This window comes from Solanum dulcamara, chromosome 11 (genome assembly GCF_947179165.1).
Source record: "Solanum dulcamara chromosome 11, daSolDulc1.2, whole genome shotgun sequence".
Taxonomy (NCBI): Eukaryota; Viridiplantae; Streptophyta; class Magnoliopsida; order Solanales; family Solanaceae; genus Solanum; species Solanum dulcamara.
Window position 1 is genome coordinate 59,635,775 of NC_077247.1, and position 22,964 is coordinate 59,658,738.

The 22,964-nt window shown below is 36.2% G+C and overlaps 3 protein-coding genes across 6 annotated transcripts; 1 reads left to right on the forward strand and 2 right to left on the reverse strand.

The window, feature by feature from the left end:
• The first annotated feature begins 299 nt into the window (after nt 1–299).
• Nucleotides 300–2,892, forward strand: LOC129874794 (F-box protein At5g39250). 2 transcript variants are annotated; one of them, XM_055950154.1, is made up of 2 exons: nt 300–445; nt 1,880–2,892. In XM_055950154.1, exon 2 carries the CDS (start codon nt 1,881–1,883, stop codon nt 2,631–2,633), a length of 753 nt encoding a protein of 250 aa, XP_055806129.1. In that variant the 5' UTR covers nt 300–445; nt 1,880; the 3' UTR covers nt 2,634–2,892. The 2 variants fall into 2 exon arrangements, with proteins under 2 accessions (XP_055806129.1, XP_055806128.1); XM_055950153.1 differs by having other exon boundaries at nt 322–445; nt 1,632–2,892.
• Nucleotides 2,893–3,888: 996 nt separating this feature from the next.
• On the reverse strand, nt 3,889–18,274 carry LOC129874805 (uncharacterized). 3 transcript variants are annotated; one of them, XM_055950171.1, is made up of 17 exons: nt 18,151–18,274; nt 17,621–17,694; nt 16,334–16,399; nt 16,140–16,211; nt 14,117–14,189; nt 13,625–13,662; nt 13,429–13,536; nt 10,648–10,767; nt 10,484–10,564; nt 10,300–10,368; nt 7,875–7,952; nt 7,621–7,767; nt 6,510–6,617; nt 5,196–5,264; nt 5,025–5,087; nt 4,774–4,922; nt 3,889–4,578 (listed from the first exon to the last, which is right to left on the reverse strand). In XM_055950171.1, exons 2-17 carry the CDS (start codon nt 17,684–17,686, stop codon nt 4,104–4,106), a joined length of 1,782 nt encoding a protein of 593 aa, XP_055806146.1. In that variant the 5' UTR covers nt 17,687–17,694; nt 18,151–18,274; the 3' UTR covers nt 3,889–4,103. The 3 variants fall into 3 exon arrangements, with proteins under 3 accessions (XP_055806146.1, XP_055806144.1, XP_055806145.1); XM_055950169.1 differs by having other exon boundaries at nt 4,774–4,925; nt 18,151–18,273; XM_055950170.1 differs by having other exon boundaries at nt 4,774–4,925; nt 17,621–17,697; nt 18,151–18,273.
• Nucleotides 18,275–19,715: 1,441 nt separating this feature from the next.
• Nucleotides 19,716–22,202, reverse strand: LOC129872118 (4-coumarate--CoA ligase-like 1). The gene is made up of 6 exons (XM_055946996.1): nt 21,741–22,202; nt 20,811–21,410; nt 20,518–20,704; nt 20,282–20,427; nt 20,076–20,143; nt 19,716–19,992 (listed from the first exon to the last, which is right to left on the reverse strand). Exons 1-6 carry the CDS (start codon nt 22,170–22,172, stop codon nt 19,761–19,763), a joined length of 1,665 nt encoding a protein of 554 aa, XP_055802971.1. The 5' UTR covers nt 22,173–22,202; the 3' UTR covers nt 19,716–19,760.
• Nucleotides 22,203–22,964: the final 762 nt, after the last annotated feature.

Here is a 22,964-nt window from a genome sequence, read left to right on the forward strand (position 1 = left end):
ATTACAATAATCAACAACTTAAAATATCTAAACAATCATATTAAAATTTGATTGACTCTCTAAATTTAAACAAAAAAATAACAGATATTGGGCAGGGGCACCTGGCGTCTAGTTTAATCATAAGTGGAAGATAAAGGAAATGCGACGAAACGGCGTCGTTCTGTTTCGTACGGATGAAAAAGGCTACAATCTGGTGCATCAGCAGCATACAATATTAAGAATGTTGGCATTTCTTGCACCGTTTATCAAGAAAGATGGGACCCACAGGGCCCAATCCAAACGGTACGCAGTTGTTTTTTTGGGACACAGCAATAACAATTTCTCTCTTTCTCCTCTCTCTCTCTCTCTCTCTTAAAATCTGAATTCTGGTAATCATTTTCTCGTTCAATTCCGGCGACGATTACCGGGGAGTGTTTTCCGATGACGGTCTGCTTTATTGAAAGAGGTAATAATCTCATAATTTTAGCTTCTTTGTTTCAGTTGTTTGATTTTGCCCGACGTTCATTTCCGTTGATTGATCATATCTCATTTATAAGTAAAAAACATATATGTTTAATTTAGTGTTATATTCGAATTAAGGGTTCAGATGGAGCGGATTAGATAGTGAGTATTCATAGATGAACTGAAAACTTCGGATTATTATTGTTCTTTTTGTATTTTCTAATTTAGGGTTTTCTTTTCTTTCCGTTGGGGTTTTTCCCTTCTTTTTTTTTCTACCCAGAAAGTTATACTTGTTTGTTTGTTTGTTTTCAGCCTTAAAAAAGCGGACCAAAAAATGAACTTTTTTGGGGGTGGGTTGTTGGAATTACCTTTGTTTTGCTCATTTTCTGGATACGTATGCTTTGTACTTTTTCATATACCGATTGCTATGGCTTTTTTTCTTTAATCTTTTTTTTTTTTGGGGGGGGGGGGGGGGGGGTAATTGTTAAAATCTGTATAATAATTTTCTGAAAGGGGCGTCCTTATCTCTTAAAGTATTTTCTGGGATTTTGATTTGATCAGTTCACTGAACACTCTTAGTTACTTCCAACGCCATAACATCTCCTTGTAGTTTTCATAAAGCTGCATAGACTTTAGCTTGTACATGTCATTGTCCCTCCATCCGTCTAAGTGAGAGCATATTTCCATGTGTATATGCATTACTTAATGAAGGAATATAAGAAAATTGAAATTTGTCCTTGGGTAGACCGTAGCAGAAGAAACAATTTTTTCTTCTCTTTGCCTGTAGTCTGTTTCACTTCCAAGCAAATCTCTATGTAGGAGGAAACATCATTGTGAGTTTTTTTGTTTTTTCGTCCTATTTTCATATTTGAAGATATATTAATTTGGAACTTGAACCCCTGTTGTTTTGAGATGTTTGGTCAAAATAAAATTTGACCCGGGTGATCCGGAAGTGTTTTGAGATATTTGTCGTGAATCGTGATTAACCTCATTTGTTCTCATTTCACATATTATCTTTATAGCTTCCTTGTTTGTCCAATATCCATACTTTTTTTTTCTTTATTCACAATTTCATGTCATCTAAGCATGAGCTAGTCTAAATCTATACGTAGATATTTGGGTTATCTTCACATTTACGGTTGATTATTGCATAAGGAAACCAGTTTTCTTAACTGAAACTCTGCATGCAGATAATTCCATGCTTCTGCAAGTCATTATCTAGGTGAAGAACTATCCTTTCTCTGAAGTGCAGTATGATTGCAGCAACTGCAATGCATGAGAGCTGATTGTCTTGTATTACCATAAACGTCTTAAAGAGCTTAAAAGCAGATTTTCTTCTCGGCTTTTTTTCTTGTTCTGCACACCTTTAAATCATAATTGTTATAAAGAGCTGAAAAGCAGAGTATCTCTTTCCGGCTGGTTTTCTTGTTGTGCACAGGATGGCGTGTGAAGAAATTCTGAAGGCTGTCTTCCCATTTCTGGAGGGTACTGAACTGGCTGCATGTATGATAGTGTGCAAACAGTGGCGAGATATAGCACGAGATGATTACTTCTGGAAATGTCTTTGTTCTAGAAAATGGCCATCAATTTGCAAACGGTTGTCACCTCCCACTGTAACCTACTATAATCTATTTCAGAACTTTCATAAACGTCCATACCGCCGGACTGTTCTCCCTCCGAAACTTTCCTTCAGTGACTTGGAGTTCTACATTGACATATGGACTGAAGAGAAAATAATATTTTCAGATGTGGTCCCAGGGCCTGTTCTTCAGAAGGGAATCTGGATCCCACCTCCTGGAATCTGTGATGTGCTTAGGTTCCACTTGGAAGGGCCTGAATACAAGATGACTCTACCTGTGGAACCAAGATTCACAATTCCTTTGTGCCAGACCGTCAGTGTCTCTGTGCTTGTTGGGCGCAAAGATGCAAATAAAGTTGCATGCATTATCAAGAAGTCCCTTTTTGATTATATAGATCGAACAGCATATCGGGCTTTAGCTTTTGACTATCTTGACTTCTCCTCTCCTATGTTCTTGTTTGTATCGGGTGTTCGGGCATGGATATCATTGCTGTTCATGGACCATGGTAATGAGGGGGCACTTGATGTTTTTGGGATTGAGATGGATTTCTGTGACGCTGCCAATTCTGAAGACGAGGTCCTTTGGCTTCTAGACATGCTGGAGTGGAAGTAAGTTCCGTGGCTATCAGATATCTGTCAGGCGGCCAGTCGCCTAGTTGTAGTTTGTCCACTTTGGCTAAAACTTGTACATAGTTATGCTGCAACAGTGGACGACCATTTAAGTTGTGCACTATGCTGATTTCCAACATAAAGTTATTTTTTCTTTAGTACAGTTCTAGTTTTATCGTTGGAAGAATTCACAATAAGATCGTATATCATTTCATGTATTAATTATCTATGACTTCTGCCTCAAAACCTGTTCATCTGTTTCACTCTTCTCTGATGCAGATTCTTTTAATGTCATAGTTGATTTAGATTTTCCCTGGGGATGAAAGAGCTATCCTGTTCTTGCTTTTAGGCACCATCCTTTTAGTGGAAATATATCCTTTAGATGTTTGCTTGTTAATTGGGCGTAATGACACTATCTGGCCTCTGTTCCAAAGGAAGAAAGACTCGTTTAAGACTACTGTGTTTCCTTCGTACCGCAAAGTTAGCAGTGCCACGGCTTTTGAAAGAAAGGTGCAGGTCAGGTAAATAGAAATTTCTTTCGAAGCCTTTTAATAGGAATACATGGAAGAGCTATGTAGTGAATTAAATTACTTTACTTACCTGTTGTAGTGAACCAAAATATTATCTGCAAGTACTTAGCTATGTTGATAGAAGAGGAGGCCATGCCGGTTATTTCCAAAATGTTTTAGAGTCGGATATATTGTTGTTAGCGAGGACTTTCTTTTAGCTACCGGCCAGGGAAGAAGTTGAAATGTTGAGCCGAAAGTCGTTTTCCGAAAGTCTATCGAAAACGACGGGTATATTGTTGTTGTTGGTTGAACTATAGAGGCTTTATCTTGGGTTTTCAAAAGATCATATGCGCACATCAGTTTGTTGATTATTTGGTTGTCGGGAATTTAGCAATGCAAAAGATAAAGAGTAGGAATTTTTTCACGTTTGATCCTTAGTTACAATTTACAAAGAGTACAACAGTAAAAAGGGAGGATAACTTTGATGCGACAATTTATAAAACTTGTAAGTTGTGATATCTTTTGAAAACAATATGCTCTTATCTAGATTATCTATTGCTTAGACTCTTCAAAAATATCAATATCAAGGGGTACGTAGCGGATTCGCCAAAAGTAGTGAATTTTTGAAGAATTCGACACGAATGCAGAATCAAAAATGAAGAGTCCGTACAACTTAGCTATTATCCTCCTATGTCAAATATGAAATTTCACATTTGACAACCCTTACGTGCTGTCTCGACTAAGCCATAATAATGTCAATTATCAAAGTATAGACTTCCACAGGAGATTAAATTATTATGCCAAAATTTCTAATAGCACCTTTGTAATCAATGAAGATGAGAAAGATAACCAAATAATCCTGCTAACAGCTACTACTATTTTACAACTGTGGTGGAACAAAAATACGCATCGTTATGTTACATAAGTTTGGCAATTAGCCATATGCAAATAGGCTCAGAAAACGTTCAGTACAGGCTTCGATGATGGCTTGAGCTCTCGGGAACAATTGGCTCGCCAGTGAAGGGGTCAAATTTGTAAGGCTCGCCAGTGAAAGGATCAAACCTGATCTGTGGTCGAGTCTGTTGATGATCAGAAGTTGCGGTAATGCGAGAATGAAGTCCAGCTCTGTCATTAGGAGCTGAAGGACTCCATGTCGCCTGAAAGTTGGGACCTGCTTCATCCATCCTTGATACCCGACCAGATGGAAGGGATGTCGCCTGCAAAACGGGACTTGCTTCTTCCATCCTCCTTGTCGTCCCCCCACCAGAGAGGAGTGACTGCAAAGTGGGACTTGCTTCCTCCATCCTCGTTGTCACCCGACCAGACAGAAGCGAAGTCGCCTGCAAATGGGAACTTGCTTCCTCCATCCTCTTTGTTGTCACCCGACCAGATAGATGGGGATCTAAATACGCTGAATAGCGAGATGTGTAAACATCAGCCCTGCAAGAAACCAGCAGCAAAGTGATCCTGTTACCTCAGTAGTTTTCTACCTTCAACAATAGGCGCTTCACTAAAGAGCCAGCAAAAACATATTATCACTGCAAGACTATTTTTGGTTGCCCAACATCATTCTGCTCTTAGAAACAGACATGCAGCATAGTTCTAAAATGATCTAGTGTTGAAGTATAAGCTAACCTAGGCATGGGCAAGGGTACTCGAGAGGCATATGAATCTAGATCTGGCAAACGAACTCTTGTAGAGAACCTGTCTGGTTCTGGTACCCTCAAGGCAACATCTTCTATCCTCGACTTAATATCGAATTGTTTCAATCCCAGCTTTTCAACCTGCTGCTATTTCCAGAAAAGAATTTGTTAGATAATGAATGCAAAAGATTAGACTAACAAAGATAAAATTTTCGATGCTTATCGGCACTCCGCAGAACATACTTTAGAAATTAATGAAGCTAAAAATCCTCCCTTGTTCTGCATATCAGCTCCAGACCACATGAACTATAAATGAAAGGCATTGAAGAATAGAAGCATGAGAATCGATGTTCAATTGCTGTAGAATATTCTAAAATTTTCACTAGGAATACAAGAGGTATAAATATTTCAGACCTGGTCAAGAACAGATATGGCAGCTGACTCGGGCAACATCTTAAGACTGGTTAGATTTTCAACATCTATCTGAGAATAAAAACACATTCAAAACCTTTAGCGGTTCAAGGTAATACACAACATTCAACATCAGAAATCATAGCCCTTACAGAAAATGTTATAACGTAACAGATGTTGCATAAAGCACTTATGTTGCATGATAACTTATGCAGATTTCACAATGCGACGTGCGAACCAGGTAAAAACTATGTAGTTGTTTGACCACACAAACATACAAGTACATCATGTATTTGTAGAATTTACATGTCTTATTTTTTCAGCTTCTGCAGAGATAAGACGGCCTATCCCTGATCCTAAGAAATAAAAAATAAAATCTTCCATACGTAATTACATTACAACTTGCACGCGACAACAATGAACTATACAACTTGCACGCGACAACAATGAACTAATACGGACAAAATTACAGAAAATATCATCAAAAACATGGAAAATTCCATGGATAGTTACACTAATATTAGACATTTACTTTAGAACAACGAATAAGGGCGTGTTGGGTATGGAACAAGGAACTTGTTTACCCATGTTTGATTGGTCAATGTTTTTGAAACATATTTTCTCTAAGAAAACAAGTTCCTTAAAATGAGGAAAATGACTTCCCTAGTGAGTGAAAACAAGTTCCACAAGCAACATTCCACATTGATTGTGTCCTCCTCGCCCTCCAATGCACCTCATCTTCACCCCACCCCCGTAGCCCCCATCCACTTATTTTCCTCAAAAACACTGACCTTCATACTGAACACGCCCTTAATAGGAACCATCAAAAACATGGAAAAATTCCATGGTTAAATTCACTAACATTAGACATTTACATTAGTGAAACAGAATTGATAACTACAGATACTACTTCAAAGAAAACAAAGAATTTATGTCTTGCCACTACTCACCACTTCTAGGTTGTGCATTGTGCGTATGCTTTTGGAAGGAGCCAAACACCACTCCTCAATAACCCATATAAATGAAGAGGCAAGAAAGAGGATCTCAAATTTTATATCAGCTTGTTTTGCAGTTCAATAAACAAACACTAGAAGCCAATACAAACTACATAATCCAACAACATCGAACTTGTCTTTCTTTGTTAATGCATACTCACAGGAAAAGAAGAAATTTCATATTTTGCTGTTGATGATAACAGAATTAAGAGGAACACTACTTTGGCTAGAATTGACATGAAAACCTTCTTGACAAATCAGGAAGACATAATATACAAACAGAATTACTACTTCAGGAAGTAGAGTCCGTCCATTAACTTACATCATATCTAGTAGCAATACCAAGCCGCAAGATCCGAACTAAACGCTCCTTGACAACCACAGGAAGTGCAATTACAGCAGCTTCATAAGGATCCAAATAATCCATTTCCTGATTGAAGAAATATAATCAAAGCATAAGTTGACAGATTCAGAGTCGTATGGAAAATATCAACCATTCAAATCAAAATGAGCTTAAACAGTTCAATCGTGTCCAGCGTTTATGCTCATAATGTCAAATACAATATTATTATTCATATCATATGGTTGAAGTGGAGTGCTACCAGAATATTATGCGCTAGGAGGATATTTACAAGAGCAAAAGGCAAGTTCTACAAAACGATTAATAGACCAGCATGGTTATATGGGAGTAAGTGTCAGTCCTCTAAGGTTCCATATCCACAAAATAATTGTTGCAGAAATTTTAATGTTAAGATAGATGTGCCATCATACAAGATTAGAGAAATTCAGGAATGAGCACATACACCATAAGGTGCAAGTAGCACAAATAGAGAACAAAATAAGGGGTCTCTTAAGACAATTTGATCATGTCCTACATAGACTCCAAATGAAAAGAAATGAGGTACACATAAAATCACATAAAATGAAGTTATATTAAAGACCCAAAAATCACATAGATTGAAGTTATCTCAAGGACCTAAAATCACATAGAATTAAGTTATCTCAAAGACCTAAAATCACAAAGAATGAGGTTATCTCAAACACTTACGGTCGCATGAATCCATGCAGATTTAGAGAACCTCTAATACCATGGAACTCCACATTACAGTTATCCAATGAAATGGGTTCAAATAGAACGCAATAGATAGTGTAAATTCATATGGCGACCCCAACTAACTTGAGATTGAGGCATTAGTTGTTGTCTCTTGTATATTTGAAAAGAAGAAATGACGGTATACTACAAAGGTAGAAGCATCATATAAGCTTTGCGCAATGCAAGCCAGGAATTTTTTATCAGAGCTTCTTTACTTTATTTTCAAGGAAATTGTACCGGCAAACATTTGCAAGATTAAAAAGGCAGCATTTAAATATTTTAAAGGAGAAGACACGTCAAAAATATCAAAAAGGAAATTAACATCTGATTGGTGCATCACCGGTTGAGCTTTTGATTTAGGAGCCCCCACCATCTCAACATTTGGATCATCCTTCAAAAGCTTGGAATGACTCTCAATGTTACTGGACATTTTTTGATCCTCATGACCTCGTTTCCTGTTCTTGTCCGTTGGCCTCGCAACTTCGACCTGTTAGCAAATCATAATTAATCACCAATATAGGCTTACATATCTGTAAACGATTGTTGAAGATATCAGCTTGGACAACTTAAGAAAACTAGAAAGGATAAAATCACCTGAATCTTGCATGAGGGACCTCCCATTGGCCCGTGTACAGTTTTCTCATTCAATGCCTTAATAGCATTGTCAAGATCCTATCCTCATGGCATTCGTAGGAAGATTGGGGGGGGGGGGGGGAAACAAAAGAAAGACAATGTCAAATACAATAGAAGCGAAATTGCAATCTCAAGGGTCCCTTTTATTTGGATTTCTAATTTTGCCGTCATACAATCAGATTTTCCCGCAGATTGATAGTAAATGCTACATGGATCATATCCTTTTAGATTAGGCAAAATGCACAATTTGACCAGTGGCCATGGAAGTTCATCTGGAAGACTAAGGCCCCTTACAAAGTCATGTGTTTTCCTTGGCTTGTCGCAAGAGAAGCATGTCTCACTCAATAAGACTTGAGAAGAAGGGGATTTCATCTATGCTCTAGATGTTGTATGTGTGGTGCAGCCAGAGAAAACAGTAGCCATCTGTTTCTACATTGTCCTATAACTGGACAATTGTGGCAACTTTTTTTGAAAATGGTAGGATTAAGATGGTCTATGCCAGCAGCAAGCTGTGATTTATTGTAGTGTGGGAACTATAATGGTGGTGCAGTGAGACAGAAGAAGTGGAAACTTGTCCCAGCTTGTATATGGTGGACAATTTGGAAGGAGAGGAACTATAGAATTTTTGAAGAAAAGCAAATCTGTGAAGAAAGTCAAGATGAATTGTGTTATTTTGTTTCATTTTTGGTGTAAAGAAAACTATGTAGAGGAGAATGGATCACTAGTTGATATGATAGGTTTCTTGTGAAGCAGTAGTCCTAATGCGTTTGTGTTTTTGTAATTGTAGATAGCACTGTTATGGTGCAGATCTAATACACACACACACACATACACATGTTACCAGTTTCAAAAAAGAATAAAAAGTTGAGTGTACTAATTCTAGACAAGAACAGTAATTTCTATTACTCATCATGAGTAGAAGCAGTAGCTTTAATGTTGCAAAACAAGTCTTCTAAGCATATTAATAGTAGGAACCTAATGACAAACTGTGCTTCAAGAAATTTTCGAGTGGCTCTATTGCCAAACTTTCTATTACTCTCTTTCACACCCGTCCAGGTATGCGGACAAAATTTCCCTTTGAGGACATCAGTTCCCTTCTCCCACTGCCCATTGAATTCACCTCCTTGAGCCCTCACTATATAGATCCCCTAAGATTAGCCTACTCCATTGAATATTGATGGTTAAGGTAATTGTCCCACCACCTAAATCAGCTTCAAAATTGCCTGGCAGCTAATCTTTGCTGCTTTAGGTTAGGAAGAATCTCTTGTAGCTGACCAGGCACATTCTAGGAAGGATTGGAGAATTACCCACTGTTTACCTAGGAATGCCTCTTGGGGCAAAGAGTAGATCTAAGGAGATATGGAAGTAGTGGTTGAAAAGTGTGAGAAGAAGCTATCTAATTGGAAGAGTCAGTTTTTATCATTGGGAGGCAAAGTAATGTTCATCAATGCTGTCCTAGATGCTAGGCCTACTCACATGATGTCTCTGTTCCCAAATCCTGTAAATGTGGTCGATAGAATTGATGCTCTAAGCAGAAACTTCCTGGGAAGGCAATAGTGACAAAAAGAAGATCCACCTCGTGAAATGGGATGACTTGCTACTCAGTAAGAAGGAAGGAGGCCTGGGAATTAAGAACCTGAGAATCCAAAATCAAAGTTTGTTGATGATATGGCTATGGAGATTTGTCTCTGATGAACAGTCTGTGTGGAAAGGGTAATCAAAGCTAAGTATAACATGGAAGGGGTGTGGATAACTAAGCAAGTCAGCAATACTAATGGTGTCAGTCTGTGGAAAACCATCAGTAATCTATGGTCCAAATTCAGCTTGAAAACCAGTTTCAAAGTTGGCAATGGTTTTGAAGATAGTCTTCTGGGAGGATGACCGGTTGTGTAGAGGATCTCTTAAAACCCTGTATCCTGATATATACAACATTAATCAACAGCAAGAGGCTACAGTGGGGGGTATGGACTCTAACTTTCAAAAGAAGGCTGTTTGATTGGGAAATTGGGGTACTATCTCTGGAAACTAAAAATGTTCAATCATTAGGTGTCGAAGAATACATTCTGGATAAACTTTAACCCAAACTTGAAATTCAAAATAGTCAATTTGTTTACTTGTTCTAGGTTATTTACTTTGAAGACATTATAATCAGACATATTAAAATAATTTCACTTTTGATATACGTGAATATAAGAAGTGAATATAAGAAATCAATGATTTGCACCTAAAGGTTGCCAGAGGACAAAAAATAAAAGAAGGTAACATTCAACAAAATTACAGGAAGAGGTGGGGGGGGGGGGGGGGGTTGAAATTCGTAATTGGAGCAGGAGTAGAACTCAAAGAATCAAAGCCAAACTCATACTAACAATCACAGCGGCAAACTTACAGATCGCTTATCGAAGTAAACAAATCCAATCGTGGAACTACCCTTCCTTGATAGAGCTACCTTCTCTACCTGAGATATATTAACCACATGTATGGTAGATGTCATCAGAGAGTTCGATTGTTTGAATTCTTATGCAACTGGAGTAATCGGGAAAACGTTAAAATGAAACTGCAAGGTATAATACATTGCCAAAGGGCTGAAAGAGCTTCTTCAAGTAATCTTCATCAGCACCGGGAGGTACGTTTCTGACGAAGGCAACTCTGATCTGACAATCCAAACGAAGGCAAGCTGAAAATAACAGAAATCTAAGGATTTTCATTCTCTAAATAATGGAAGAGTGGAAGAAACCTGAGCAAGTTCATTAGGATCAACTTCAGGTTCCTCCTCAGCCCACTGTACAGATGGATGTAAGTTGCCACCGATGAGAAAATCAGATTGGGAGCCTACCCGTAAAGCACGAGCCGCAGCCTGTGATTGAGAATTTTGAAGGAAATTTATATTTGGGATCTTACAGGATTGTTTTCATTAGAGTAGCATATTCATAATGGGATGGAAGTATTGGATTTTATTGAATTATTTATTTAGCAGCGACCAATGGCTACTGCACAATATTCAAGAGTTTTGGGCAACATGTTACATGACAGTGAAGCAGTTTGAGTGGAGCAGACAAGGACAAATTTGGGAGTACTAAGTATGAATTACTGCATATTTCTTCTGCACTGATTCTTACCGAAGTTTTAAGCAATGAACTTGCACATCAAGATGCAGTGATTTTAGCTCAGAAAGGCAACAGACTAAAGGCCAAATGAGGGTTCAAATTTTGTCCCAACTAGCTGTAAATTGAGCAGATTAATAATATGAAGTTGGTTAAGTTCATAGTCGAGGATTAACAAAGTTTAGTTGCTCAGTTAAAAACTATCTAAATCCTATCAAGCATACACACAGCTTCACATTACAACATCCAAAATGAGTTTGTTTTTTATTGACACGTGGCATTGAGACTGGGATTTATGGATATTAGCACTTCTTTTTTATTTCAACAAACACTATGCCTTAATCCTAAACAAGCTGGGATTGGTATATGAAATCCTCTGTATGTTTTGATAAATCAGAAAATAAGAGCTAATATCGATTTGATCATAGCTTCATTTAAGATTACCAATTGTTCTAGAGCTACTTAGATACAATTGAATCATTAATGACTAAGAATCTACAAGTTTTATTAGCAGCTAGAAGAATCAAGAAAATAACAGAAACTTCGATTCCAGAATATAACTTCAACAGAGTGCCCATTTACACATTTTGTGAGTGTTATCTATAATAAACAAGAAAGTGTCATTGGTAAGACAGAAATCAACATAAAGATAGGCTGTGCACCGATAAAAAAGAGTTGGTTTGATTCTCCCTGCATCTCAAATGAATAACTAGTAATGACTTGGCACTGGTAGGCTTGAGCAAAGATACCTAAGTTTGGAGCTGGAAAAATGTAAGGTACGTTCTCCTTTTTTGGTAGGATTGGAGTAAAATCACCTTTTAGAAGGAAAAATTGACTGTTACTTTGAACAGACAACAAAGAAAAGATCAAGACTTAGCTTAGGACGTAGGAGCAGTATATTACTCATCATTTTTTAAGTAAATTAAGTAAATTCTCCATAGAAGGCATCAAAATTGGTTTTCAATAGGAAAAGTCCAGTAATTAGACAACTTTTATAAGCTTGAATTCTTAACACCTGTGAATAATGTCTGGACTTTTACATTGGTCAATAATATTCTTTCCAGTAATTAGACAACTTTTATAAGCTTGAATTCTTAACACCTGTGAATAATGTCTGGACTTTTACATTGGTCAATAATATTCTTTTTGTATAAGTATGTCAGACATTGGAAATATCTGCAAGAAAGAGTATGGGAGTGAAGGAAATTGAAGCAACTGGTCAAGCTGACCTGAGCAAACTAAAGCACCACAGAAGGAATGCATATTGTTATCAGATCTTTTCAAACTATGTAGGAAGTCTAATATTTTAAAAAGAATATCACGGTGCACTAAAGCTTCCGCTATGCGCGGAGTCCAGGGAGGGGCCTGACCACAAGGTCTACTGTACACAGTCTTACCCTGCATTTCTGCAAGAGGTTGTTTAAGAATTTAAAATCGAATAAAATTTTATCTTGGATAAATTATTTTGTATTTGAATTATGTAACATAACTATAATACTTTTCATGTTAATTCTTCTTAGTATTTAGGGTTTTAAAATCAATTAAAATTATACTTATTAAATTCGTCCTTATTCCATTAAGTAGGTAATCTTAATATTTGGGACATTGAAATTAATAAACATTTTAATTACCTTATTTACATCATTTCATTGCTTGAACACTTAACATTTCAGTATAGGAAACACGTGCAAAGCACTTACTTTTAAGACTAGTAGATGAAAACATGGACGCTAGAACATTGGAGACATCAAAGATCAGATGTCATCAGAAGTTTTTGGAAGTCCATGTAGAGATAGCAGCTCTGGAGATACTAAAAGTCAAAACAACACAAGTACAAGAAGATGATGGAACTTTACCAGTTTAGTTGATGTACAAATGGTATAGCATTACGCTTAGAATTCATATTAATATATGGAACGTCTTTTATTTTGTCCTTTTTAGTTTCTAATAAGCACACTGAGACCAATTCTTAAAGAGTTTCTCATTAGCACACGTAACATTTTCATGTGGTGTACAAAATTTTGTAGAGAACAAATATTGCAGCTTTTGTTTCACGTTTTAGACATCTTGTGTGCATTTCAGTCATATGTTAGAGATTGAAAAGAATGCGATTATCATACTTTAAGGACTCAATTTCCCAATCTGTAATAACATGTCTGAGAGTGTGTTTATTTTTTTTTATAAGGTGAGGTTAATAACATGTCTGAGAGTTTATTTCATGTTGGGAGATTCCTCAAGAATCTAGGCATCATAATTTGGTTCTGGAACTGAGAATCAAAACCACGAACCTGAGCTTCTATCCTGTAGTATTTAAGATGCAACGATATGAGTAAAAGTGATGTTACACAAAGATTGTAATAATTCAACAAGCATAATACTAATTAATAATGTTAAACATAGACAGAGGCATTTACAGCATGAGATGAGAATTTCACAAAGGCAAATCCCCGATTTCGTTGCTTCTGACCAAGTTTGACATCTCCAAGAATTGCAAGATCAACAGATGCGACATCTGGAAAAACCTAGAGAGATGGAGAGATGGATATTCAAACAATATTTCAAGAGATTTTTTAAAAAAAAAAGCGCACTGTGAGCAGTTAAAAGGTGTACCTGGCGCACAATACTCTCAAATTCCTCGGCACGCCAACCTTTAAATAATCCAAACAAGCAATAAGGAATGCATACAGACAAAGAAAACTTGTCTTTTCCTCAAGTGCCAAAGAAAACATAAGTAGAAGGAAGATCATTTAACGTTCAAATTCACTACTCCAGAGAAGAAAATGTATCCTAATAAACTACATAGAGCACTATAATAAAGCACAAGCGAGAAAAGCCAATTATTATATAGCACCTGCATAATCAGAATAGCAGCAAGACAATGGATATTTATGAAATATCAGCCCATAAAATTGTAAGATAATGCCAAGTCCTTGTAAGTTCAAAATATCTTCAATGTAATGACATCTTCACATTTTGAATGAAAGCATTTGAATGTAACTTGATATTTGTCATTATAAAGCTTCTCCAGTGTCACAGAAAGACACTAGTTAAGTTGGGCAATAAATCTTGGACAACGAAATTTGCAAGATAAATGAGACAAACCTTTGTTAAGATTTCCAAGAAATAGAGTGTCCTGCTCAACTGAGGGGCGAACCCCAATTTTCTTCCCGTCCAGCTGAAATAATAGCCACAAAAATATATCAAATATAATAGGGAGAAATTCCCACTGTTCAACAGGATACAAGAAACCATACTCATAACAAGATGACAATCTACCAGACATTTCATACTAGGAGAGAAGTAGCCTTATCCAGTCACCAAGTTTCAAATCGTGAGAAACTGGCCCTCGGGGATTTCTCGGTCATCAAAAGAAAAATTGGTCATGGACAATATACAACAACAACAACAACCCAGTGAAATCCCACACCATGGGGTCTGGGGAGGGTAGAATGTACGCAGACCTTACTCCTACCAAGGTAGGACGGCTGTTTCCTGGACAATATGAGCGGGATAAATAATACATTGGTCCATGAAAATCATCTTTATGCCATTAATAAAGTAAGTCTAACTATACAGTGAAAAAGGAACATTGGTCCATGAAAATCATCTTTATGCCATTAATAAAGTAAGTCTAACTATACAGTGAAAAAGGAAATTCCCCTGAGAGTAACTAAGCAAAACTTGAGAAGTGAACATATAAACCGTATGCATAAACCTTATCAATATCATTTCCAATACTTCTCCTCAATTTGAGGCATAAAATAATAAAATTACTACTCACCAAACCTGTTACAATATACAATGACTTCAAGGTCCTCTCAGAGGATTAGTGAATTTGTTTGTTAGTTGCTCATGGAGCCAACAGATTGAATGACTTTCTTTAAAAAGAATTTATATACCCATATAAATTGGCAGGCCACATTTGCTTAGGTCTTTCACGAAAAATCGGATAGAGGTTGTGAGCACTGATGCTTGATTATCACAACATACTCTTACTCGTTTATTGTCTACAAACTTCAACAATTTAAGCAATTGTATAACCCAGAGTAACTATAACCATGGGTCGAAACTCACCTTATGTGCTAAAACCAATGTTATGATTTTTACTTTTCCATAATACAGAGTGACCACCACAAAAGACATAGTATCCAGACATAAATAGTTGATTAATAGGAAAATCAACCCAATTTGCAACAGAGAATCCTATATCTTGAGAATCTTATAGGAAAATCAACCCAATTTGCTAAGTATATTATAGCTCATACAACAGCATCCCAATGATCAGTGTTTGCAGAGCATGAATTGGCAAACTACAACCATAGCAAAAGAAGAGCTTGATGTGGTAACAGAAAGGTATTTAATGCACCAACCAACCTTTTGTTACGTGTTAATCTACATAGGGCACCCCCTGATATTAAGGGATTACTATTTGGGTCCATGGAACTATTTAAAGGTCTATGGTCCATGACTATGTTATCGAATACAACATATAATCTAACGAATGCTCATGAAACTATTTGCTACTTAATTAATAAGTAAGGAGATAACCCAACAAAACAAAAGCGTCCATAGTTGAACAAATACCAAATTAGGTGTACGTAGCTATCCAAAGAACAAAAAAGAGAAAGTAAAACGTAAAAAGAGCAAAAAAACTCGGAACTGATCAATTGCTCCAATTGGTGGAACAAATCCCAGTATTTATCCAAATTCTGAGCTTTCAAGAATGCAAGATGTGTAGTTCAAGCTTATCTTCATGAAGAAAACTATTCAAGTAATGAGTTTAAGCGTCAAAATGTCAAGAAATGGTTGGTTATACAGCCAATCTTTTATTCTGGGGAAAAATCAGTATTCTAAGTAAGTCACATTGTTTTCTTAATATTCTTTTAGAGGGACCCATTCTTGAATAAAAAGAAGGCAAACCTTTGAAAATGGATGTAAGCCATCAAGTAAAAGTTTTGGCTAGTTACTAGGAATTTTATACTATTGCTCATCCAAGTAAGTGGTCGTTCTTATGTACATTCATGAGTAATAACAGCATCACAAAGGCAAATTGATAGCAATAAAAAAAATGTAAGAGTTTATCAAGACAAGACAATGTAATAATGCATCTATGTTAGCCGTTTACCACATATCCAGATTTTTCCTTCAGAGCTTTGTCAGCAGCATATTTTGTTGCAAATCGTACAAAGCAAAACCCCTGTAGTCATAACAAATTAACATTGCAACATTAGCATCTAAACCATTTAGCTTTTTTTTTTTTTTTGGATGGCAAAGCATGAAAATTACAGGTAATACAAATAAACAGATCATACTGACAACCTTGGCATTGCCTATCTGGTCTTTTATCAACCGTATTTCCACAATCTCACCGCATGAAGAAAATACCTGTAAAATGCAGATGGTTTATACACACATAATCTGACACAAATACACAGTGATAATATAAGATAGTTACAAATCATTGACAATAAGAGCTCTAATCATATGTTTCTTACCATTATGTTCCTGTACCACCTAAACCCAAAAACACTAGCTTTTGGCAGAGTGTTTAGTTAGTTTTTTAATGATTAAAGTAGAGTCAAGAAAAATAAATTTGCAAGTGCAGAATGTAATTAGGTAAACTGATCTACCACAAAAAAGGGCATAACTAAGTTTAACAATTCAACCCCAAGAGAGAGGAATAAAGGAGACAAACAATAACTTTATCATATAGTCTATTTTTTTGAAGTAAACTATATCATATAAGTCTATTTAAGAACAAAATTGATTATTAGAAGTTAAAACAATATCCAATTTGTAATATAGTTCATGAGAATAACAATTTATGATAGAAGGAGCAAAAAGGAGCAATTGGTTGCGGCATTACCATAATAAGGGATAAACCCTACTTGCCTCAAAATAGGCAAAAGCCTGTCATGCCCTATAAATGACGTGATGTATGTGCAATCCTTAGCAGGTACTTGGATGAAAAGTGGTGAACTTACACGTCTTGGTTCTCCCGTCATACACCAGATAAAAGTCCGAAGTGGTATGGCAGTGGGATAACAAAGTTAAACAAAAACTAGTCACTTGAAAGAACCTATATTGCTCAGTGGGAGGATGACTGACCCTGATCAATAGTGTCCTGGAAGCTACTATACATCAATCTCCTCTACTCCTCCCAAAAGAAATAGACCAGCTAGGTGATATAAGAAGAAACTTGGGAAGTTAGCATTTACCAGCATAAGTTTCATTTTATAAGGTAGTAAGATGTGTGGAAACCAAACAATGTTGGTGAAATTGGTGTAAAAAATTAAGGCTCTGTAACAAGAGTATATTCAATAAGTGTTTGACTGAACTTGTTTTTGGTATAACAAAACTTTATAATAATGTTGTTTGATAAGTTGAAAATTGTTAACAATGTAGATAACACATTTGTTACTTAGAACTTCCTTTATGCACTTTTTGCAACTGATCACCCAGTTAATAATATTTACTTATTTTATCCATGCAAAAAGAAAATCAAAACAAGCTCAATGTAAAAAAACAAACTTTAACCAAAAATATAAAATGAAAAAAACAAACTTGAAGTCCAAATAGACCACATAACATAAATCTGAAACAAACCTCATGAATTTTGCTTTCAGTAGTGGTACGGGCCAAACCACCAACAAAAACCTCTGTCCCTTTCATTTCCTGCTCTGCTGAGCCAGAAAAAGAAGAACAACTCATCAAAAGTGAAAACCCACATTGAAACCTTGCGTACAAAGGGACTTGAGAACAAAGAATTACATCCATCACATGAATACAGATCATTCAACACCCTTTACAGTTCGAGATGTCTAAAAAATCACAACTTTAATATATAAACTACATAAAAGTGCGTATGCAACTGAAAAGAAATTTACTATTATTTGCTGGAGCAAATCCCCCAGCCCAGTGAACGAAAAAAGACAGCGTTTTCAGCTCTTTTAGGATTCTACCAGTAATGAGCTATGCTAAGGCTTCTTTTTGTCTGCGATTCAATGATTTGCAGTATAATTCTCAGTTTCACTTTGGCCAAACAAATTTATGGAATTCCAACTCGTCTGGTAAACAAAAATCTGAACTTTTATTCACTCTAACTGTATGAATTGTTTGTATAACAAATTAACTACCTTTAATCGCTTGAAAATTTGAAGTCTCCAATGAACTCTCAATCCGAGAGCGATTCGCTCGGAACCCTAAGCTCTCAAATCAGTTGTCGTTTCAGAGTTCACTCTTCACTGCATATCATCATACTCTTTTTTCTATACAGAAATTAGGGGAAATAGTTCTTTTAGTCCTCAAATTATTGCCTTATTTCAATTTTAGTCCTTATATTATTCCACATAGCATATATGACATTTAGAGCCCGTTTGGATTGGCTTTAAGTTTGTCAAAACCAACTTAAAGCTCCTTTTCAGCTTTTGAACGTGTTTGTTTAATGCTAACTTTAAGCCAGAAAGTTCTTAAAGTCAGTCAAAAATGAAAAGTTAGAATTTCTAACTTTTTTTTCTAAGTGCTTAAAGTCATTTTCTTTGACCATGGAAATTACTTTTATATCCCTTATATTTTAACTAAATTCCCAAACTACCTTTTTTATTTTTTTAACCCTAAAATTCACATAATTTTCCTCATTTAAGCACTTTTATCCAAACACTCAACTGCTTATTTATAAAAATAACTTTCAGCACTTTAAAGTTCTAAAAGCACTTCATACATAAAAGTTACTTTTTTTAAGGCCATCCAAACGGGCTCTTAATTATATCCACTGCATGACCTTATTTGTTTTAAGTTTGAGAAGTCCACACAATAAAAAAAAAAGCAACATGTATGTAAATATTTCTAAGAGATTGAATTATATGTGTGGTGCTTCATGCTTCATGCTTGCAAAGTATGTAATTTAGCAGTAGAAATAATTGAGCATATTTTTTTTTTAATTGTTTGGAAGCTCAATCACTATAGAAGTAATTGATTCCTATCAATTGGCCTAATAGTTGATTTTGCAAAATGGTGGAATAATTTATTTCGCAATACATGTCAATATCTTGAGCTAATGAGGTACATATTTTTCTTTTGTGACAAATGTAAAAAATTATAAATTCTTTAAATTTTCACGGTAAGATGTATGAACCTAATAACATAATTAATAAGCTTCTTTGATTTTCCATCATTATCTCTTGCTTTTGATTTTTCCGTTTTTGTTACCATTCAGTTATTTTTGAAACAAGCATATATGGTGATAGAAACATGTTACAATCCTTCCTCATTTTTTGGTTTTGTTTTTATGCATATATACTTGCAGTTAGTTTGTTTGACTAATTGTTTGTTGAATAAATTAGTTCGGAATTGATGTGTAGTTGTTGATACTGTTTATATTTCCATAGCTTCAATTTGTGTTAGGATGGAAGTGGGGGGTCGTTTTTTTCAGACAAGTGAACATTTATAGAAAATTATATATGTCAATACAACCTGCATTATTGCAAACATAAAAAAGAAGCATCTTTGGTTTAATCCAATATCTTTTACAATCTATGATTAGATCTCATTTTTAAATATGCAATAACACCATTGTGTATTATTGTTCTTCTGGAGTAAGTTGTACATTGCAAGTAAAGTTCAAGATTTAAAGATGTAAAAGAGCAGACATTATGTAATATTGTTTCCTTATAAAACATGAAGCTAGAATGACGTAGACAAGTCTATACCAAACTCGAGATGAGTAAATGTTTCTGTATTTGTAACATCAATATGTTCCCTCTTTAAGTTTTTCTAGCATATTTTCCTTGATAAGTCTTCTCATTATTTTTCCAGAAGGAGATTTCGGAATACTATCCACAAACTGCACCACTCTCACTCGTTTATACTGTGCAACGGTGGATGCAACGTAGTTGATGATGTCCTCATGGCTTTCTTTTGCTTTTGAGTTCAATACTACCCATGCCGCTGGTATCTCTCCTGCTTCTTCATTTGGCAGCCTAGAGTTATAAAGAATATTCATCTGTTATTCGTGACAATTTTGCCATCTTAAAACTTAACTCAGCTAATTGATTTTACTTACCCAACTACTGCAGCATCTTCCACTGAAGGATGTGTGAGAAGGATCCCCTCTAATTCAGCTGGTGCAACCTGTTAAAGTAGCAAGAAGGTCCAAAGACAAAAGATAAAAACAGAATTCTTGATTCAGCATGATAAATTTGATCAAGTTTTAAGACACGTCCAAAAACAAAAACAGATTCAACTTGGTAAAATTAGTGTTATCTTTACTTGGAATCCCTTGTATTTGATAAGCTCTTTGATACGATCCACGAGAAAGATATCCCCGTCATCATCAATGTAGCCAATGTCACCAGTGTGAAGCCACCCATCCGCATCAATTGTAAGGCAAGTCTCGGATTCATTTTTGTAGTAACCTGAAAATTTTCACATCAAAGAGTTCCATAAATCTACCAATGCCTGCTAGAACAAAGGGTTGTTTAAAGGGAAGAATTATGGTCAGTTACCCTTCATAACACATTGGCTTTTGACACATATCTCGCCTGGTGTGTTCTTTGGGAGAGATATGCCGGTATCAGGATCAACAAACTTTACCTCCAAATTAGGCAAAATAAAACCAACAGAATTTCTTTTAGCAATATGATGATCGCTGTGGGAAAGAGTAATACAGCTGTGCTCAGTCATCCCATATGCCTAGCAGTTAAATAAAACAGAACAAAACTTGTCAAAAACAACATTTTGGGCTGAATAATATGTTGACATTAGGTAGGACCATTATAAGTTTCTAGTGGATGTTTACCTCTTGGACCTGAACATTCGGAAATTTCTTCTCAAATTCATTAAGAATCTCAGGGGCAAGTGGTGCAGCTGCTGTCATGATAGATCTAAGCTTAAGCTTTTTGAGATCAAATTCATCAACGATCGGATTCTTAACAAGTGCTAAGATGATAGGTGGCACAATAGGTGCAAATGTGACTTCATGTGTGATGAGTGCATTGAGAAATGCCCTCAGTTCATACCTACGCATGACAACCACTTTCCCTTTGTTTCTAATAGTTGCACAACAAATGCCGGTTATACCATAAATGTGAAAGAATGGTATCAAGCCTAGTGTTGTAACTTGACCTATCATTTCTGGACTAATACTAAAGAGTGTAGAGCACAGGTTTGCTACTAGGTTTTCGTGAGTTAACATCACTCCCTTGGATAGTCCTGTGGTGCCTGATGAGAATGGCAGTGCACATAAATCAGTTTGCTGCACAATTTCATCTTCTTGGTTTGTTATGTGATCAGTTCTGGAACTGGCACGATCTGCAGCTTCGAGCAATTCATCCCAATGAATTGTTCCTTCTACATGTTCTTCGCCTAGTATTATTACTGGCAGCCCACAATCTTTCACCTGCAATTTCCATTACTTTAGGTGGAAGATAAAAGTCTCTCTTTTTTCCATCATAGTAAAATGCAAGTTTTAATTGGACCAAAACGAGTAACAAGTAGAAGAAGTTTGGTCTCAATGAGTCATGCGAAGACACTCTTCTACAAGAGCTGTCATAATAAATTTCTTAAATACGTGTGTGCATGTGTGTGTAATAAAGATCCATTGGGGACAAGAAATAAAGCCTTAAAACCTCTACGCATATCACATACAAGCGAGTTAATAATGATAATGGGCTGACACTGCTTTGGCAAAATTCTGTGTACTCCATTGATAAGTTAGAAGTATACTTACCTTGTGATAGGTTGGTAGATCAGAGACAATAAGCTTCCCATCAGCAGATTCAACTTGTTTCATAATTTCCGATGAATGAGCGGTTGGATTTGCACCAGAGAAGACACCACCAGCAGCCATGATTCCGAGAGCAACAATAGCATATTCCGGTACATTTGGGAGCACTACCAACACAACTCTTCCTTTTCTTAAGCCAAGAGACCTCAAGGCCTTGGCAAACCTCCTTATGTCTCTTGCAACTTCGCCATAAGTGTAGCCTTTGTCAGTGGTAGCATCCACAAACGCCTGTCTGTCAGCATATAACTCTACATTGTGAAGCACAAAATCTGGGAGAGTCACGTTGTCTGGTACTTGGACCGGAGGATATCTACTCCGGAAAATGTGTTCACCTTCCTCTTGCTGTTGTGAGCATTCTACTACATGAGTTCCCATTGTCAGTAATATGTCTCATCTTAACTCCCCAAGCTTATTTATAGGTGAAAATTTGTTACCTTGGTACGTACCTAAATAGTAGCATCACGAAAATGAAATGAGCATGCATGGCGACAAGTAAGAATTTGTTAGATCATTCCATTCTGCCTGATGTTTTCTTGCATTAGCTACTTTTCCTACAACTCGTGTTGCTTTCTTTTCAAGATTTCTTGATTGACAGTTGATTTTTTAATTTCTACAAGTAGATGAACTCAGCTGGACTTATTCAATTGGAAGGTTGCTTTCCATGTTAAAACTGCATATTTACTATCCCTTTGCCAGAATGGCGTGCAGAAATTAGTTGAAAACTTGAGAGGCACCATTTTCTCTAATAGCATAAATTTCAACCAGACACCAAGGGAACAACTACTAATAACTTATTTTCCGATCAGCCGTGTTCATCTTAATTGCGCGTTCCACCTGTGGCATTTCGCTCGGACTTACATCGATCTTGAATTTGCTTTGTGAATTTCAATTACTAAACGTACCAACAACCAGCGTCCTTCTGTTTTTTTTTTCTTTCGACAAAAGGTCAAAATGGAAATAACTTTCTGCCTCATTAAGTTTGGAAATTACTGCATCGACTATCAAGAAGAGATTCTAGACAACTGCTGCACGAAGATCCGTTGCATTCTTGATTTGAACTACAGGGTAAAAAACATGGGCAAACGTAATCATAACAAACCTAAATGTAAATTTGCATCTACAAGTACAATTTTTCAAAGAATATGAAAACAAACGTTGGACAACCAA

Excerpts from the sequence above, each read along its gene's own strand:
- LOC129874794 (XM_055950154.1), top strand. The coding sequence starts at position 1,881 with ATGGCGTGTGAAGAAATTCTGAAGGCTGTCTTCCCATTTCTGGAGGGT.
- LOC129874805 (XM_055950169.1), bottom strand. The coding sequence starts at position 17,686 with ATGAAAGGGACAGAGGTTTTTGTTGGTGGTTTGGCCCGTACCACTACT. Across the intron at positions 10,565-10,647 it reads ATCCTAATGAACTTGCTCAG|ATCAGAGTTGCCTTCGTCAG; the intron begins GTTTCTTCCACT and ends TTGGATTGTCAG. Across the intron at positions 4,926-5,024 it reads TAGCTTCATTAATTTCTAAA|CAGGTTGAAAAGCTGGGATT; the intron begins GTATGTTCTGCG and ends TGGAAATAGCAG.
- LOC129872118 (XM_055946996.1), bottom strand. The coding sequence starts at position 22,172 with ATGGGAACTCATGTAGTAGAATGCTCACAACAGCAAGAGGAAGGTGAA. Across the intron at positions 20,428-20,517 it reads AAGCCAATGTGTTATGAAGG|GTTACTACAAAAATGAATCC; the intron begins GTAACTGACCAT and ends GAAAATTTTCAG. Across the intron at positions 19,993-20,075 it reads GAAGATGCTGCAGTAGTTGG|GCTGCCAAATGAAGAAGCAG; the intron begins GTAAGTAAAATC and ends TTATAACTCTAG.